General features: G+C 44.9%; 1 protein-coding gene across 1 annotated transcript in view; it reads right to left on the bottom strand.

Moving 5' to 3' along the window:
• Nucleotides 1–19129, bottom strand: part of bnip3lb (BCL2 interacting protein 3 like b) — a 28131-nt gene extending 9002 nt beyond the window's left edge. The window contains exons 1-3 of the mRNA XM_083794001.1: nt 18542–19129; nt 3639–3897; nt 402–489 (exon numbers count right to left, since the gene is read on the bottom strand). Coding sequence (XP_083650127.1) covers nt 402–489; nt 3639–3897; nt 18542–18605 — 411 coding nt within the window. The 5' untranslated portion in view covers nt 18606–19129. The remainder of the gene's footprint in view (nt 1–401; nt 490–3638; nt 3898–18541) is intronic.
• Between the last annotated feature and the right edge of the window lie 886 nt (nt 19130–20015).

Raw genomic sequence — 20015 nt, 5'->3', positions numbered from 1 at the left:
CACACACACACAGGGTGTGTCTCATGTCTCCATGGAAACTAAGATGTCATTAACATATGTATGGCATCTCGGGGGGGGGGGCTGCCGGTGATGTCGCCATGACAACAGATATCTCGGTGAAGTGTAGGTTCTCAAACTTTTCACGTCAAAGACCCCCCCCCCCCCCCCCATATTAATATGCATAATTTGGCTGCGGATCCCGACCCTGAAACCATTTTATGACACAAGATGTGAGTGTTGCTAAAAAATGTTTCGGAAATATCTTTACAAAACCGGAAAACAGCAGGCACAACCAATCTGAGAATCCCATCGGCAAATAAGGGAAAAACAGCGCCCCGCGACTATAGTCAACAGTCTGTCTTGAGAGAGACTATATTATGCACACCAACTTGTTTACGTACTTGGCGGCTGTCTCTCCGGCTCGACACGTCCACGTCGAAGGTGATCTGTCCTTCGTCTTCCTCCTGGGGGCTGTGGGGTCGGGGAGGACTGGAGAGCACAATCCACAAACAAAACCACGTGTCAGAGCATGCCGACATCTTCTTACAAACCTCATGAACTCATGATGATGATGACCGCACCCTGAACTTTTGGCTAAGCTAGGAATTCCCCCACGCATGAATATCTAGTCTGAATCCCATATGGTGGTTGGAGGAGAGAGAGACACTGTCCTATAGACTCCTATTCTGGTATATAGAGGGTAACAAGACAACTCACCCCGTTCCTGTTTTCCTCCCAGACTTTTCCCCCAGTGAGGGTTGGGAGAGGCTGGACAGCAGACGGCTGGACTTTGAATTTCTCTAACTATAAACTTTCATGACAGCAGACAAGTACAAATATAATTTATGAAAAGTCTGTTCACAGAAGTTGTTGTAGGATATGTGGGGATTATCTGACGAGGTACCATTTGAGTGGTCAAAACCTTACATATACTAAATAAATAATACAAAAAAATTTATAGGGTCAAGTAAAATAATATAGCCTTTCCACAGGAGTATCTTTTTATATTTTTCCAAAAAGTATACAAACAGCCAATAGCATATTACAAAGTTATCCCCCTCACTGGTAAACATTCCGGGAGGAAAAACGGGCAAGCACCGGGGTGAGTTGTCCAGTATTCATATAGAGAACTCAAGTTTGAATAATCACTCCAAAAAAGGAGTGTCATTGAGCAAGACACCAAGGGCTCTATTTGTCACCGCTAAACCCCTTATCCCTAAACTTCTTTGCCTTTTTTGCTATTTTGCAAAACATTTTTGAATAGTTATAATGGCCAGTCTACAAGCTCACAACGTCTCAATGTAGATTGGCTAGTTGAACTATTCAAAAATGTTATTCAAAATAGTAAAAGAAAAAGGCAAAGAAGTTTAGGGATAAGGGGTTTAGCGGTGACGAAAATGGAGCCACTCAGGTGATTTAGACCCATTTAGACCTGAGAACAGATTCTAAATCATGACAGTTTTCTGGAAAAAACCTGTTTCTATATCAGTGGTTCTCAAAGGTTTTCATGTCAAGGACCCCAAATACTATTATTTAATTGGCCGCCGACCCCCATCTGAAAACATGTTGTTCCAGGGACCTCCCCAGAAGCAAAGATTTGAGTTAAAAACGTATATTCAAATATTTGCGCCACATTTTCACGATTTTTCAAAAATAGCTATATGAGCTTGTAGATCTGCCATTATTCAATAGCTAAAGTATTTCATAATGCTTAAAACACCAAAAGGGGTTCCCGTCCTGAATGGGAACCAATGCCGATAGCCAACTACAGTAGTGTTTGTTGTTGTTGTGACATTATCCACATACTGTACGTACACATACCCATCCTCATGTGATTCATTGACATTTGACTGCTCAAGTAACTGATAAGCTCCGTTTTATGGCCGGTGCCGGAAAAGACATGGACGCTTTACTCTGAACCCCCCCCCCCCTCTCCCCCCCGGAAACAATCCGGAATACATGATCTCATATTCTCCCCTCGCCTAATATCATTGAGGATGCACACGTCCAAAGCATCCCTCGATTGGATTCCCTAGGACGTGTGGCTAAACGGTTAATGGTCACAATCCTTATATAATTCAACAGGGAAAGCCGTGTGTGTCGTCCGGAAACCACTTTCCAGTCCAACAACAAACAAACGGCTGCTACAATTTGATGATTACTGTCATTCATGGTTACATTCAGTTCATGAGAAATTAGATTAACGCTATTCAAAAAGCCCTCGTCAATCCATCCAGCTGGAAACACAAGTCTGCGCAGAGATCGCCAGATCAGAGACAGAGATCATCAGATCAGAGACAGAGATCATCAGATCAGAGATCATCAGATCAGAGATCATCAGATCAGAGACAGAGAGTGACTTCTCTTCCAAACCAGCCTGCAGAGATCACATGGGTTTTAAATCGCCACTGGGAAATCATGAACAAGGAGAATTACTATAACAAGTGCTTGCGTTTCAAAATGAGCCAACTCTTCACCTCTCCTGTACTGTACAGACTAGGCTACTTCAAAGCAAAGACAAACTTAGCTTAGAACCAGCAGGCTGTTTCAATGCGTTAATAAAATATGTCATACTGTATGAAGAGGTAGGAATCGTGTAGTTAAATCTAGCAGTTAAATTGTTTGTTATGTTTTGCGTGGATGGATCTCTCAAACAGCCTTTTCGGCCAAAAATACAGAGCAAGGGAGGTGCCGAGTTAGGATGGGAGAAAAGTCTTTCTCGGGGAAAGAAAAACCTGCTTTAGAAAGAAGAACAAACAGAGTGTCAACACACTGATTATGTCTCAATGAAACCCTTCTACAGCGCATATTTAAAATACCACGCGAAAGAAGACACAGATTCTTCTTCACAAGGCAGCCACAGCTGAATGAGGAGAGAGAGAGAGAGAGAGAGGCCGCCTGGGAATCGCAGGGTCCCCGGTTCACCCCTCGGCCGTGCCTCGTCTGCGTGTCAGAGGGTCCCTGAACAAGACACTAAAACCCTAACAGGCTCCTCGGGCTACTGTATCCTAATACAGTAGCAGTACTTTCACTTAAGTACTGTACTTAAGTACAATTGAGGTATTTGTACTTTACTTGAGTATTTTCCAATTTCCAGTACTCCACTAGATCTCGGAGCCAAAATTTGTACTTTTACTCCACTACAATTATTTGAAAACTTTAGTTACTTTGGAGATTTTTATTTTTATTAGAAAACATACATTAACCACTTCAACCCTATACATTTCGGCCATTTGAAAATAGCCGATCTACAAGCTCACAATGCGTCACGACGCATTGTGAGAAAAAAGCAAAGAAGTTTAGGGATAAGGGGTTTAGCGGTGACGAAAATGGAGACCATAGTGGCCCCTCTTGAGCGAGTGTGGACATAATAGTGGCCCCTCTTGAGCGAGTGTGGACATAATAGTGGCCCCTCTTGAGCGAGTGTGGACAATATAGTGGCCCCTCTGGAGCGAGTATGGACAATATAGTGGCCCCTCTGGAGCGAGTGTGGACATAATAGTGGCCCCTCTGGAGCGAGTGTGGACATAATAGTGGCCCCTCTGGAGCGAGTGTGGACATAATAGTGGCCCCTCTGTAGCGAGTGTGGACATAATAGTGGCCCCTCTCCATCCTCAAAGTCTAAAATGTTTTCCAACCTGTCACAGGAAGAGTTGCTGCGGCTCGACTCGTGCTGCGCGTCCAGCAGGATCTTCTCCATGTCTCCGTTGTGGATGGAGGAGGAGGAGGGCACGTGCTCCAGGCCTCCGACTATCATGGCCTCCGCCTCCGCCTCCTCCTCCTCCGCCACCTGAGGAAGGGGCAGCAAGCCGCCGGGGGACTGCTGGCCTCCTGCCAGAGACGCCGCCTGGGTCGACCCAGCCGCTGCTCTGTTCAACTCCAGCTCCACCCAGGACCCTGTAGAAAAGAACACGCCGGAAATAATAGGATGATGAATTGATGATCACAGGAAAAGAAATATATATATATTGAAATTTGATTTCATTTAGAGGCATCTGGATGAAATTGAGATGCATCATCTCGTTTTAGAGGCGGGTCCTCGGGCACAACACAATGAATACAGTACATAGACAAAACAATACATCAAACATACAACACACAACAATACACTTACAACATCAACGAAACATAGAGGCTCTCCAATCCACTCAAAACCAGAAGCAACTGCACTGAAACACCTTAGAAAATACTACTAATAATGACTTAATTTAAAATCAGCCAGGCCATGTACTGTACATACAGTACTGTAAGAGCGCATTCATCATTTAACAATAACTAACTATTTAACAGTGAGGGGATGCCCCCTCACATAACAGACCTGTTATTGCTCCTTCTCGTGTGGCTGAACGCCTGCACTTGTCCCTCAAAGAAGTTAGTCACCGACTAGTTAAGCCGATACTATGTTAACTGTCCATACAAATGATTCACACAACGCAACTATAGTTGCAACTTCCAACCAGTTGCAAGGAATTGCAGCGAACTGATCCGTTGCAGGTGAGCTCAATTTAGGGATAATGTAAACGAAACTTGGTTGCAGTTGCAACTAATTCCCTTTGCGAATCATTGGTGCGGCCTGGGCTTACAGGGATAGTTCACTCCGCCAAAAAACGATTACCATGGAGCCTTGAATTCACAGAGATTTGTTTTTACCGCATTTCTAGGCCAATAATTTGATAATAACCGGCAGAGACTCAAAAAGAGTCTCCATTTGAGTTAACCCAAACTCCAAATTATTTTTTGGGGTTAGCGATCCCAAGTTCTCTGCCCTTTCAATTAGTAACACCCAGCTCCCAGGACAGAGATTGATGAAAAGGACGGATAATAGTTATTGATATCAAAGCAGATCGCTCCACAGGCTGGGAGCGCCTGTTGCGCAACATTCGATGTTGCGCAACAGTGGGACGTCATCGGAAATGTACCTTTTGCTAAAATATCCTGACTCATAACAAACAGCCGAGCGTTGTCACACCAATGCAATGTAAACTTGGGCAGCATCCAACAAAAAGGATCAGATGCCTGCTGGCATCTGACCAGATAAAAGTCAAATAAGGCCAGTAGACACGTCATTCACTACTCTAGTGACGGACTGGCAGAGCTCCAAGGGTTCAGCATTTTGTACATATTTGTCCTCGCCCGCCCCATTAACATTATAAGTTTGTGAACTAGACATATTTTCTTTCCCCGTCTCATGACTTTTAGGCAGCTTATACGATATGTCTACTCTAGGCCATAGCTCAACAATCTGCTTATAGGCTGCATGTGGCTATAGTATACTGCATATTGTATAACCTCCTGGTTAACTAGTAGAACTGCCTGAAACTCATAAGCTCAATATATCTTGGCTGTGTGGTAGATGTATGTTTTTCAACACAAGGAATGCAATTAAAGTTGCAATTAACTCTCGCTGTCAGGAGAGGACCTAAAATGTACAGATTATAGCTAGGGATGGATGGTATACTATAAAAGTTGTCTTGACAGTTAGTGTGCCATATCAAGTTCAACATTATTACTGTTGTAATATTGTTTAATTAGGACACATCAAAATGAAATATTTCCAACCGATTTTGATTGTCCATAGGCTATAATGTTTAGAAATATTTTCTTTCACATCAGGATGTAATAATCATTAGACTCGAACTGAACACTCCACATCTCAGACTCCCTCCCCAGTCAGAGTTAGGAGAATATAGAATTATGTGCAGGATGTAATTTGGTACTGTAGATGTGAGGGGGCTTAATTCAACTGACCTTTTTTGAATATTTAATTTGAAAAACGAAAAAACCTCTCACACACACACACACACACACACACACACACACACACACTAAGACAATTCTCGACTAAGAAAAAAAACATTTGAAAACTAAATGGAAACTAAATGAAAACTAAGCTATGATGACTAAAACTAAGACTAAATATACTGACAATTCCGTCAACAGATAAAAACTAGACGACTAAAATGCTAGGAAGGTACTAGTGGACAAGAGATCCAGTACAAGTCATTTTACACTTGCATGCTGAAAATAGCAGATCTACAAGCTCACAATGTGGGCTTGTAGTAGATCTGCTATTCTCAGCATGTGTAAAAACAGTCCTTATGACGGCATCATAATGCATTTTAGTCGACTAAATCAACTGTAAAATCTTATATTTAGTCGACTGATTTTAAAATTATTTTACTTGTCTATAAAGCCCTCAATGGTCTCGCACCTTCCTACCTACATGACTGCCTGCCTAAATATGTCCCAAACCGCCCACTAAGGTCTTCCACTGCTGGCCTGCTCGCTTTGCCTAAGAAAATGGCAACTAAAAAATACGGGGAAGCAGCTTTTTGCTTCTACGGGCCATCGGCATGGAACAAGCTCCCACTGTACCTTCGTCAGGCAGCCTCTGTAGACATTTTTAAAGCTCAGCTCAAGACCCACTTCTACAACATTGCTTTTAAGTGATCTTATATTTTTTGTTATTCATGTCCTCACTGTATTGCATTACTGCTTGTTTTTTAATGTCGTTGCCTTGCTTTTCTTTTATTCTCCATTGTTCTGTAAAGCACTTTGAGCTGCATTTGATGTCATGAAAGGTGCTATACAAATAAAGTTTTATTATTTTATTATTATTACTAAAACTAGACTAACACTAAAACATTCCAGGTGACTAAAACCAACTGAAAACTATTCAAGAGACTATGACTAAAACTCAAATCAAAATTTGCTGCCAAAAACAACACTGACACACACTTGTGTGCCAGTGGTCACCGTCGCCTGTGCCAATGTTGGCACCTGTGCCTAAGGTTGCCTACCCCTGTACAAACAACATACGATGCTGACCGGTACGGTAGGTCGAGCTTACAGTGAAATTCTACGAAAAAGGAATATACCGTGATAATAATATATTACGTATTGTAACGGTCATTATCATATCTTTTATTCCATACCGCCCAACACCAATTGTTGCCGTAACTTAAATATAATTCACAGGTCAGTTAATTTGAACGATATCGGTAGCTATACTGTATATTTGAGATTAGCGTCCTTCCCTTTCAGTGTAAACCCATTTAGACCTGAGGACGATTCTACAAATGTCTTCTAAATCCTGACAGTTTTCTGAAAATCCCATGTTTCTATGTCAGTCGTTCTCAAACATTTTCATGTCAAGGACCCCCAAAAATATATGTAATTGGCTGCCGACCACCATCTGAAAGAATGTATATTCAAAGTTTTGCACTACATTTTCACAATTTTTCAAAAATAGCAGACCTGCTATGAGCTTGTAGATCTGCTATTTTTCAATAGCTAAAGCATAACACAATGCTTAAAACACCAAAAGGGGGATTAAAATGACGAGCATATTTCTTGCCACTAAAACAAGTGGAAACAAAAAGACCAGTTAAGTCGCATGAAGTAAGCGTGACACTTTTCATCAGCCGGTGGGTCTAGCCGCCCCCAACCCCACCTCATCTCCATTTACCAGGGGTGGTGAAAGGGCACTAAATAGCTTGACTAAATGCTATGTGTGCTTGCGGCTTCTAGACCTTGACTGCGATATACGACGCCGTCCGTCCCCGCCTGGTCCTGGCTTGTACGTGATCTCGGGCATGGAGCGGCAACAGAGCGACGCATGTCAAAGCTATTTAGAAATGCAGCAGAGCATACATGTGGTCGTCTGGTACTGGTAGTCGGAAGTCTGGCGAGGTGAAGGTGGGCGGGTCAGGGAGTGTGTATGTGTGTGTGTGTGAGAGACTGTGAGCGAGGTCCATATTGGGAGGAGAGAGGAAAAATAATACGGTACATGCCGGGCACTTCAGGAGAGACTACGCAATTCATTAACAAGCCCTTTTTACTTCTGAATGAAGCACACTGGACTTAAGTATCGCGTAGCCAGACAACTATTCCACAATGCTAGGTATATAGTCTGGAACTACACCTCCCGAAATCAGAGTAAGGAAGCTGCCATTTTCGTTCATGAAAATATATTTTAAAATATCTTTACATTTTATTTTTCATTTTCTGCCAAGCAACAAGCTATATATGCTTAGATGATTTCTATTTAGAGTAAATGTGCACGACTGTAAAGACGAAACGGAAGTGGTGAGGAGGCTCCACTTCCGCTTTATAGTTTACTCAGGACAGCTCTTCCGTTGGCCCAGACTGTATAATGAAAGCATTATACTAATTACCGTCTGGTAATTAGGTTACATCAGGATACATTTATTTACTTGAATAGGTCACATCGGCCCATAATTAACAGTAGGTAAACACTCACCCAGAGTCAGGTCATAGATAGACTCATATGTCAACCCCAAGTAGCAAAAGAGGCTGAACAAACAGCCGAAAGACACGCACATCCAATTACCTACTGTATGTAGGCTGGGTGACGGATCAAAGACAGTCATAGAGTAAGAATAAAAACGTCTGCACACAAATTTCAAATTTACTTTAACCCAGTCAGAACGGGAACCCCTTTTGGTGTTTTAAGCATTATGTTACACTTCTATTGAAAAATAGCAGATCTAAGTTCATAGCGCGGCACCGAGTGAAAATCGTGAAAATGTGTCTCAAATCTTTGAATATATATTATTACAGAGTGAAAATTTTAACTCAAATCTTTGCTTCTGGGGAGGTCCCTGGAACTCCATATTTTCAGATGGGGGGGGGGGGGGGGGCGGAGGCATATTACACATATTTTTTGGGGTCCTTGACACAAAATATTGAGCACCACTGATACAGAAACATGAGGTTTTTCAGAAAACTGTCGGGATTTTGAATACATTCTTTTAATTTCGACGTCTGGCCAAAATGGGTTAAAGGTGGCAACGTTTCCCTGGGCTGAATTTCACTGGCCACGCGTAATGCTTAAAACTTATACTCATGACATGCTGCTTGCCAAATATAGCCGATCGACAAGCCCACATTGGCATCGCGAGAATGAAAGTATATTATGGAGGATAAATCAGGCTTCAGCGCCCAACTCTCATCCATGTGGATTACATGGCAGACCACGAGCCAAGCTGCTGTCGACAGCCCATTGTCTCTGCAGCTCCATGGACTTAACGAGGTTGCCATGGCGGCGGTGAGGCCGAACGTTCTGGGCCCCGGACCGCGGCGCCGTCCGCCCGTTAATATCAGCTGTTGGACGAGTTCAGACAGACGAGCATACATAACACTATAGGGCAGTGTTGATTTCGTCGACTAAAATACCATGACGGAAAAACGTTCGTCGACTACCTTTTTCCCCACTGGCAAAAACGACATAAAAACTATAAGCCATGATGACAAAAACCATGAATAAATATACTGGTCACCTTTGTCAACAAATAGACTAAAAATGTTAGACAGGGACTATTGTAGATTGGATGGAGCCCGCACACCACAGGCAAGACGTTATTTATTGAAATACTGACAACGTTTCGATCTATTTGACAGGGACTAGTGGACAGACAAGAGATCTAGTATAAGTAAAAGACACAAGTAATTTTACACTTTGTTGCATGCTGAAAATAGCAGATCTTTGTAGATCACAACAGCTTGTATATCAGCTATTTTCACTCTTAATCCAGACTGATTTACATTAAGCAAGAACAGAAAAGCATAGTTATCATGAGTCATACGCAACAGTGGAATATCAATATAATGGAACTATGCATGTATACTTTGTAGTGCTACTGTATGTCTACATAAAAATGCTATAAGTCTACATAAAATGCTATCCAAGTCTACATAAAAATGTCGGGGCTAGGGCGAGTGCTACAGGCCATGATGGAGTCTGAAGAGGTGGGTTTACAGACTACGGCGGAAAGTTGGGAGTGAGGCTGCAGTGTCAAATCTACCATTACGATGCCATCAAGGCCCACCAAAATACATTTTAGTCGACTAAATCACCTGTAGATTTAGTCGACCAAAATCTTATGATGGTCTCCACACACCAGGCGCGAATCGGATGCGAATTCGGAAAAACGTGGCCGGTGTGCAACCACCTTTAGTCGACTAAAACATACCGGGTGAAAACTAAAATAGAAATTTGCTGCCAAAAACACCACTTGATAGAGTGGTGTTGTGTCCTCTGCTGCGTTGAGGTTCCAACAGGGGGGAGGATCTAAAATGAGGATCCCAGGTATTAGGCAAAAATATTTACAGCACTGAAGTGAGAGCTCCAGGAAAACTAAAAATAGCAACACACACCACCACCAAGCTTGTCAGACGAAAAGCCAAAAATAACACCAAGCTTAGGTGTAAACCCCCCCAAAATAAACAAACAAGTCGGTAACCAAATGACGGCCAGGTGCGGACCGGTGCAAAAAGCCTGCTGCACGGTGCCGTGGCCCATGTGTGCAAAGAAATAGCAGATCCACAAGCTCACAATGCATGTCGACTCGTCGAGCCTCGGCGCGTTGTGACTTGTGGAAATGTGTGACTGTGTAGAAGCACCCCATTATCTTCAATACCGTATATATTTCCAAATAACAGCCCTTACTCAAATAGCCGCCCACGCCCCACTACCTAATAACAGCCCAGGTTCTGACACCATTTTGCATAATAACCGCCTCGTCCAAATAGCCGCCCTCGACAGACAGACAGGAACAGAACGAGCAGTAATATAGTACGTTGTTGAGCATGGCGGACACAATAGAAGAACGGGTTATGTAGAAAGGAAACATGGAGGTGAATACTACTCGGGAGAGGGATGGAAATGTCAAGAAAAAGAAACAAAAGGAAGTTTGACTCGACGTTCAAACTAGCGGTGGTGAAATATGCGGAGCAGAACTCTGGACTGGCAGCTGCCAGACAGTTTAAAGGCCCGCTGACACGCCCCTCGGGAGATAAGAACGGCTATCAAACAATGCTATCATGATTCTGACGTCAGAGTGTGACAAGCTTTCCCCATCGACTTATATGCGGGCTCGCCGGGCTTGGTGGCCATAGTAGCATAGCTACTATTTAGAGTCATAATTGCTATAAATGTAATTGAAAAAAAATATTTTTTCGCTCGAAAATCCTCGTTACAATGACATTGAGTTGACGTGTACGTTTTAGGGTAAACTGTTGCATAATCGCAATTTCGCGTGACGAGTTCCATGCTCTCCGTCTCCCCCCGCTGACATGGCCTCAAACACGGCTAAGTGCTGAACAGGGCTCCGCAGCACGGAGCTTCACAGGTTACCACTGCCTGTCTAGCGGGGGGAGACGGAGAGCATGGAACTCGTCACGCGATTATGCAACAGTTTACCCTAAAACTTACACGTCAACTCAATGTCATTGTAACGAGGATTTTCGAGCGAAGAAATATATTTTTTCAATTACATTTATAGCAAATATGACCTAAATGTACCGTCAAAAACGCTAGCCTGAGCTAGCAGCCACTTGTTGCTGTTTCAAACAGTTTCAAACTGTTTTCAGTCAGACCACGTGATGTGCTGTACCACCCATATTAATTTTGGGGCGTGTCAGCGGTCCTTTAACGTGGACCGGAAGCGCGTGAGAGAATGGGAAGCGGACTCGGGTGGCAAAAGGGCTCGCTTGACGGGCGGGGGGAGGAAGAAAGTGAGCGAGGAGCTGGAAACTACCTTGCGTCAATGGATACGCCACACCCGGGGACAGAACCTACGAGGGACGAGGGACGGGAAGGTGTTTTTTTTTCCATTGGGTGGCTTAATAGATTCCTCCAGCGCAACAATCTCTCACTCAGGAGGAGAACAACCGTTGCTCAGAAAGACGCTCCCGCCGAGAAGATTGTACACTTCGTCGTCTTCTCTGGTGGCCAGATAGAGCAAAAAGGTCGACGCGAAGGGTATCCTCGCCATGGACGAAACGGCTGTCTGGTTTGACACGGTGGGTGCCGGTACAGTCAACGCAGGAGGAGGAGGAGGAGGGGGAGGAGCCCGCACCGCCTCGCTCAAATCCACCGGTCACGAGAAGGCGCGCATCACTGTGGCCCTGGCGGCCAAAGCGGACGGGACGAAGCTGAAACGTCGTGTTTAAGGGGGGTGTCCGTGACGTAAAGGCCATGCAGGACATCCCTGGGGCAGTGATAACTTCCTCAGAGAACGGGCGGTTCAACGACGACCTCACGAAGCAATGGCTCCAGAAGGTGGTGGGGAAATGCCACATGGGACCCGGGCTGCCCGCAGAGCTGAAGAGGGGGTACGTCGTTACAATGGCTGTCATACCCGGAGGAGGTTCTAACCGAGTACCTTCGGCCCCCTGGTGTGGTGTGGAACAACGGCCCCTTCAAAGCACACCTGCGCGACACCCTACGACAACTGGGTGGCAGGCGACACTACAGACAAGTCGTACGCCAAGTCGGGGGACCTGAGAGACCCTTCTCGCCGCCTCCTGGTCGACTGGGTCCTGAGAGCCTGGGACGCCATGGATCGGGACACTATCGTCAACTCATTTAAGGTGTGTAGTGTGTGTGTGTGTGTGTGTGTGTGTGTGTGTGCGTGTGTGACAGAGAGTGGTGTAGCCATGGCTAATTGCTGATTTTTTTTGGCATCCTCCCAAGGTGTGCGGGCTGACCGTGGCAGTTGATGGGAGTGAAGACCAGCTAATTCACTGCCTCAAGGAGGGACAGCCATGCCAGGTGGGTAGAGAGCAGCTTGTGAGGGCTAGAGAGGAAGCAGCTGCTGTGGTGGAGGCGGCTGAGGAAGATCACGAGAGCGACGAGAAACAAGAGTTCCGCAATGAACTTGTGATAGAGGATGATGAGGAGGAGGAGGGGGAGGAGGATGATGAGTGGCATTGAGTTGACCTCAGTTGCTGCTGTGTTGTTTTGATGGTGGTGGGGTTTTATACAGTAGGCAGGCACTTCATATCATCATTTTATAAAAATGTATACACGGTTTTATACACGATATTAAAAGAAAAAGGTATTGCCGCTTTGATTACATTTTTATATATAATATTACCTGTACTGGTATTTTCTTTTTTATTACCATCCCGTACGTTATTACTGTAGACAACATTGTTGCACTAAATTGGTGGAGGATGATGAGTATCAGTAGCATTGATATTTCTACAGTTTTACCCCATTTCCAGGCCTATAGCAATGGTGCATCAATGAGGCTTTTTTATGCTATCAATCCCCCAAAGCAAGACTCAACATGGAAAAAATGACAGATCTAAAAACTAAACACGGTGCACCTTATGAAATTATATCCAAACATTTTAATTCCAAAGCTTTTGTAGGCCTGAAAACCTTTTTTAAATGTTTAAATATTTCATGAGTTTCATGACGGTGGGAACCCTAGTGTACACTACAGTATTATTATATATTGTTTTATACAGTATACTGTAAGCAGTTTCTTATACTGTAAATCAAATAGATTTAGCATATTAACAGCCCGGGGCTACTATTTGGAAAAATACGGTATGTAGTTTGCTCCGCCGATCACAAGCCAATGTTTGTGTTCACACAAACCCGGAAAGCTGGGCATAGGAGGGGCTAGCGGGCAGCGGCCCTCAAAAAAAAAAAACATTTGTGTGACGTGAGGGACGCCCATTCATTGCAGATTCACTGCCACAATATACGTTGCGAAATCTTGCGTTTGTTTTTGTCCGTCAGTCACTCAGAAATCCCCATACATGGGGAAAGTCCCCATATATTGTACCCAGGTCTCGTGACATCACTATGATATTTGTGCAGCCGCACCCGGCAGCCGGCGAAAACTAGAGTTCACAACAGGCCCGAAGATTAAAGGGCCTTTGCCCCCCCTCATCAAACCCTGTACACTCAAGACAATGCCACCGCATTGTATGGTTGTATATTGTATGGTTGTATACATTGTTGTATACAACTAAATCAGTCACAAAGATGTATTTATATTGGCCACATGTTTGAGAGTGCTCTAAACAAACATTAAGTCCATAGACTTGGCTGCCCAATGCCCATATAATATTTCAAAAGCCAGGCATTGCAGGGGATAATGCCTCTCAAAAAATAGAAACAAATAATAAAACATGATCTCAGGTCTGAGGAAGGGCTACGGCCCGAAACGTTACCACTTTCAAGTAAAAGAAAGTTCTGGGAGCAGAAAATGGTGTGCGGATTCTTTTCATTTCTTGAGTTCCGTTATCATCCATCCATCTTCAACCGCTTATCCGTAGTCGGGTCGCGGGGGCAACAGCTCCACCAGAGAGCTCCAGACTTCCCCTCTCCAGAGCAACATTAGTGACATCCTCCTGGGGGATCCCGAGACATTCCAACTAAGGCCAGTGAGTCGATGTGTTTCCTCCAACTGCGCCTTGGTCTGCCCCGGGGTCTTCTCCCACAGTGGGACGTGCCTCAAGGACCTCCTGTTGTAAACTCTAAGTACTGGACCCTCGTCTGGTTTGACAGACAGGTAGTGTGTGTGCCGGCTGGGTGGTGTGTGATAATCCGGTTGAAGTATTTCTCCCGGTAAAAGTAAGATATATTGGCCCAGGCCGTAGCGTAACGGTCTGGGCACCGGACTGGTAATCCAGTCGCAGTGTGCCGCGGGTTCGACTCCCGGACCCGACACGGCCTTTACTGCATGTCATCCCCCCATCTCTCCCCCGTTTCCTGTCAGCCTACTGTCTGTCCCTTCAAAAATCAATAAAAGGCGTAAGCCGCAAAAAAATATCTTAAAAAAAAAAAAAAAAAAGTAAGATATATTCAAATGTGTACACTAGGGGGAGTTCAAATAATGACTACAATCTTTGAAAAAAAAGGCATTGTTTTAAAATGATTCTAGTGCAACAGCACACACCACCCAGCCGGCACACACTACCTGTCTGTCAAAGACAAGGGTCGAGTACTTAGAGTTTACAACACCTTCCTAGGGAGACGCCCCGAGAGGCATCCTAACCAGATGCCCCGTTATCATCATGAGCATTATATTGCTCTGCCCGAGCTGCGCTCCAAAAATGTTTGCCTTACAGTAAAACTTACTCAGCGCATAGTTTCCTGGCCTGGAACTAGGAACAAAACATGGCAAAGCAATGAGCGAGCATGTTTGTATACCCTACAAATGACAGTTGTGACAAGGGATGGAAATTAATATCGGTCACTCGTCAAATGCTGAGTTTGTTTACTCTATTGACTATTTATGGTCTAATTTGGCTTACTGTACCCAACCATCATTTGGAGGTTCTACGCAAGGAGATCTAGTTATTTTATTTTGTTTTTAATAGAGAAAGCGATCAATGTACCAATAAGACAAGCTAGCACTGGGTCTGGCTGTGACTCTAACCCAGGTTTCCGAGTCTACTAACCATAGAGCAGCGGTTCCCAACGTGGGGTCCGCGGACCCCTAGGGGTACGCGACGCATAGCCAGGGGGTACCCAAGCCCCTCCCCAGTGCCTCCCCAGTGTCCCCCTGAGTGCCTCCCCAGTGTCCCCCCAGTGCCTCCCCAGTGTCCCCCTGAGTGCCTCCCCAGTGTCTCCCCAGTGCCTCCCCAGTGTCTCCCCAGTGCCTCCCCAGTGTCTCCCCAGTGTCCCCTCAGTGCCTCCCCAGTGTCCCCCTGAGTGCCTCCCCATGCTCCCCAGTGTCCCCCTGAGTGCCTCCCCATGCTCCCCAGTGCCTCCCCATGCTCCCCAGTGTCTCCCCAGTGTCTCCCCAGTGCCTTCCCAGTGCCTCCCCAGTGTCCCCCTGAGTGCCTCCCCAGTGACCAGCCGAGTGCCTCCCCAGTGCCTACCCAGTGTCCCCCTGAGTGCCTCCCCATGCTCCCCAGTGTCTCCCCAGTGCCTTCCCAGTGCCTCCCCAGTGTCCCCTCAGTGCCTTCCCAGTGTCCCCTCAGTGCCTTCCCAGTGCCTCCCCAGTGTCCACTCAGTGCCTCCCCAGTGTCCCCCTGAGTGCCTCCCCAGTGTCCCCCCCGATTGCCTCCCCAGTGCCTCCCTGAGTGCCTCCCGAGTGTCTCCCCAGTGTCTCCCCAGTGCCTCCCCAGTGCCTGCCCAGTGTCCCCCCAGTGTCTCCAATAGCAATACAAGAGCAATAATACAAATCAATCTAATTTATTAATCTTATTCATTAATTATTGAATCAAATTAATTAATTAATCAAAATGTTCGACGCAAGAAGGCCCCCCTGCGGCCTGCGCCCAGCACCATGCCAAAGCTTTTTCCTGCAGGAAACACTGCTTGTGGTTGTAAATATATTGTTATCTGTGTTGCGAGGATGAGGGGGTACCTGGAAAAATATCTACCGCAAAAGGGGTACCTGGTCCAAAAAAGGTTGGGAACCCCTGCCATAGAGTATTAAAAGGATAGAGACTGATCTGGCGCGAAGCTCCGCCCCCTCCGCTATTCATGTCAGTGGAAGTTGCTCAGTGGCGTTTTGAAGCCGCCGGAGGGACCGTCTATTTCCGCCTTTTTGGGCGCATTTCTGCAAAAGAAAATTCCACAAATGCGGAAGTGCAACGAGCGCTCAATGTTAAAGCCCAGCTGCACGGGGTTTCCTCGTCATGAATCCACGGGTCCACCTGCAGTCCTTCCTCTTACCACTAGGGCCCAGGCGCTTCAACATTGGAGTGCCTAGCTGGCCCCTTGCTACTAACCCAGTGGTTCCCAAACGTTTCAGCCCGTGACCCAAAACAGAAATTAGAGACATTCGCCCAGGACCCAAACTAGTGAACATAGCAGATCTACAAGCTCACAATGTGATGCTCCGCGGCGCATTGTGAGCATGTGGATCGGCTATTTTCACTAGTTTTGAAATATGTGTTCTAATTTATGGGATATTCTTTCATTACTTCATGAAATTACTGGAAAGAAATCATTGACTTTTGTTTTTAATTCATAATTCATTTTGGGAATGTTTTGTAATGTTTTGAAATAATAATTAAAAACATAATTTAGGAAACAAAAACAAAAGGGACGCAGAGAAATGTGTCCACGAGGACGCCTGCGACCAACAAATGGGTCCCGACCCACAAATTTTTTTTAAACACTGCTCTAACCCATGACTTCAAGTTCACAACCACCAACAAATAAGCCCTGTTCTCTTGGCCCCAAGTGCCACTTCCAGCACGTCCTAAACGGCTGCCTCCTCATCATCACCGTAGCCACAAATAGCATGCCGTGTCACTGCCCCCAATAGCTTGTTGAGTGCGCCTAAACCTGCCACAACATGTTGTGCACACACACACACACACACACACACACACACACACACACACACACACACACACACACCTATATAAAAGCGCCTATGCCCAACTTTGTGTGCCTGTGTTTGCACCACGGAATGCGATGATTTGATTGGATGAGCACCAAACGGGCCCATTTGGTTCCATTTTTACACTCAAGAGTAAAATTTGCATTGATTTTACAATATAAATTGGGGTCTCAAGAGATAGAAATGACATTAAATGGGGGTCCGTAGACTAATGCATGTCAAACATGGGGATCCTTGAAATTAAAAAGGGTTGAAAATCACTGCTAGAGACATACAAATCTTCTTTTATGGGGGTCCCTGACGTATCTCTTCAAATGGAGTTCCGCGGGCCAATGTGTATCAATTTGGGGGTCCTTGACATGAAAAAGACTGGGAACCACTGCTGTAGGTGTTTGTGGCACTGAATGTGATGATTTGTAAGAGCGACCCTCACTTTACACAAGTGTGATTTGTATTTATTACTTGTCAAACAATTTCAGTCATCATTGTTTAGAGCTCATTGTGTATATTGCGTAGTTGTTTTCCTATATACAGCTTTAATGTTTGTTTTTCAACGATGCATGTTTAAGAAAACGCCGTAAGACAATAAAGAGAAATCTAATGTGTGTGTTGAGGACTAAAACAAACATTATGTTGTAATTGATGTAAGATGGTAAGAGCACCCCTCACTTCACACGGGTGTGATTCTTTTTTGGGGGGTTGACCCCGTCGTATAGCTGCATGCATTGCAGCTATATTTACTAGTATTATTTAGCATTATTATTATCATTATTTAGATATGTAGTGCTATGGAAAAGGGCTGTGCAGAGCCAGTTTGTCTTGGCTTCTCCAAAATTGAAATGTACAAACAATGAAAGGTAACTATTATGGACTCCGTACAAATCCACGGAGCTGCAAGAATGGTTTCGGAGCAATAAAAGACAAATAATACTGACAGTTTGACAATCCGATCAATTTCTTTGCCTATTTTAGCCCGATTTTTTTCACAGTTGGGACTTTTTCCTTCTTTCATCTTGCCTTGTTGACAACACTTAAAACCCACCCACACGGCACCACGCAGGTCCTCGACTGGCTCAAATGTGTGCCAGTCAACACGGTAACCCCGCCTTCTTGAACACAATTGGCCCAAAGGCTGTCGGTCATCAAACGGAACATAGTGTTCTCAATCCTCCTCCAAACGTCCAATGAAGCTACAGTATACATACATAATAACACAGCAAAATGGGGGGGGGGGCGGAGAGGGGGGGAAATCAACCCTAATAATATAATATAATTTTAAACAATCATAACATAACTACACTATGAAAACCAAAACGTAAAACCACACGAACTGGTCCGCCACTTAGTTTTCTCCAGACAAGTAAAGTAAAACGAAAGAGGCGAACGTCAAAAGCAGATATAATAATATTTACCATTTAGTCCCGAGTCCCCGTTGTTGTTTCCTGCAGCAGCAGAAGTAGCAGCAGCTTCCGACATCGTGCCGTGTTGTGTGCAGATACAGACAGTGTGCACTGTGGCTGTGCACCGACCAGTGGGGGACGGACTGGCTTGTATCAGACTAGTACACACTCCCTCCTATATCTATGTAATGTACCACACACACACACGTTAACATTCAGACTATTGTACACACTCCCTCCTATAATGATACACATGCAGACGTGCTAGTGCACTGTACACACAGCAGCAGGAGCTGAGCCACCAGAGCGTGTGTGTGTGTGTGTGTGTCAGTCAAGTCTGGACAGTCGGCACGGTGACGGCAGCCATGGTTCGGTTCAGTTCATGTGTTTGTTTTCGTCAGCTGGTCTGGAAACAGCAATAAAGCAACTTGTGCAGAGAGTGGTTTTGTTTTTCCTGGAGCTTTACGATGACGTCAAGTCTCCGTCATCCATCATCGAAGGAAGGGTTTGTTAGCACACTTGTGACAACAAATTCCACGAATGCTAAATAATCCAATAAAATATTGGATTACCCTAATACCCTAACCCTTGCAAGGCTTTTTTTATGACAGCAATACAAATGTTTGTGTGTGTGTATATATTGTATATAATAATACAATATACTGTATTGTAAACTGCATTTCTAGCCCAAGGGCCGATTCATACTAGGGCCGATAATGATTTCGCTCGTCAGAAATGTTCAGTTGCACCGAAGAGCCGACTTTAGGACGGTACCCGCCCGCCCGCCCCCCCGAACTATAGGGGCGTCTAAATCTTAGGCTACTGCATTTCATCAATACAGTTGGAAGGAATTTATATCATCGATTTTATGTCCGGAGACTCCTGTCATAGTACCAAAAAAAGAAAAATCAAAGGGCTGACAATTGCGTAAGCTCGGTCGGTCGGACAGACATGAAAATGGTTCAGGACTCCGGAGACCGTCCTGCCAGTGCCAGTGTGGGTGCAGCCACTGTGAGGCACACATCTGCAACGTACGTGCGTTTCACCCCGACTCCATTGGCCAAAGTTGTGAAACATGCATACGCACACGTACGCATCCCAGTCCAGACACATGATCATACAGCATTAACAGCAACATTAACGCAGGTGGACAAATATCGAAATTAAATAGCTCATCGACTCATTCATCTCCAGCCTAGTTCCATACTGGCTCTATTAGCCGCCCTATCCTCGTTCCCACTTCCCAGCTGCAAAGAGAAAAGCTGGGACTTGAGGGATGCGATCATATCATCAATGACCAGGCCAAAAAAGAAAAAGTAGTTCCTTTATTACCTTCACCGTCAGGTTTTATTATTAGGCATCAGTATTTCAGTTTCATTGAGGTGTTGAGACAACAGTAGCAGATTCCATAGTGCAGGTTACTGTACCATCACATTATCATAGTTATGTCTACTGTAGTTTCAACAAACATCTTTTGAGTTAGTGC

The sequence above is a fragment of the Protomyctophum parallelum genome (genome assembly GCF_964188405.1).
Source record: "Protomyctophum parallelum genome assembly, chromosome: 21".
In the NCBI taxonomy this organism is placed as follows: Eukaryota; Metazoa; Chordata; class Actinopteri; order Myctophiformes; family Myctophidae; genus Protomyctophum; species Protomyctophum parallelum.
This window is presented reverse-complemented; position numbering and strand designations above follow the sequence as displayed.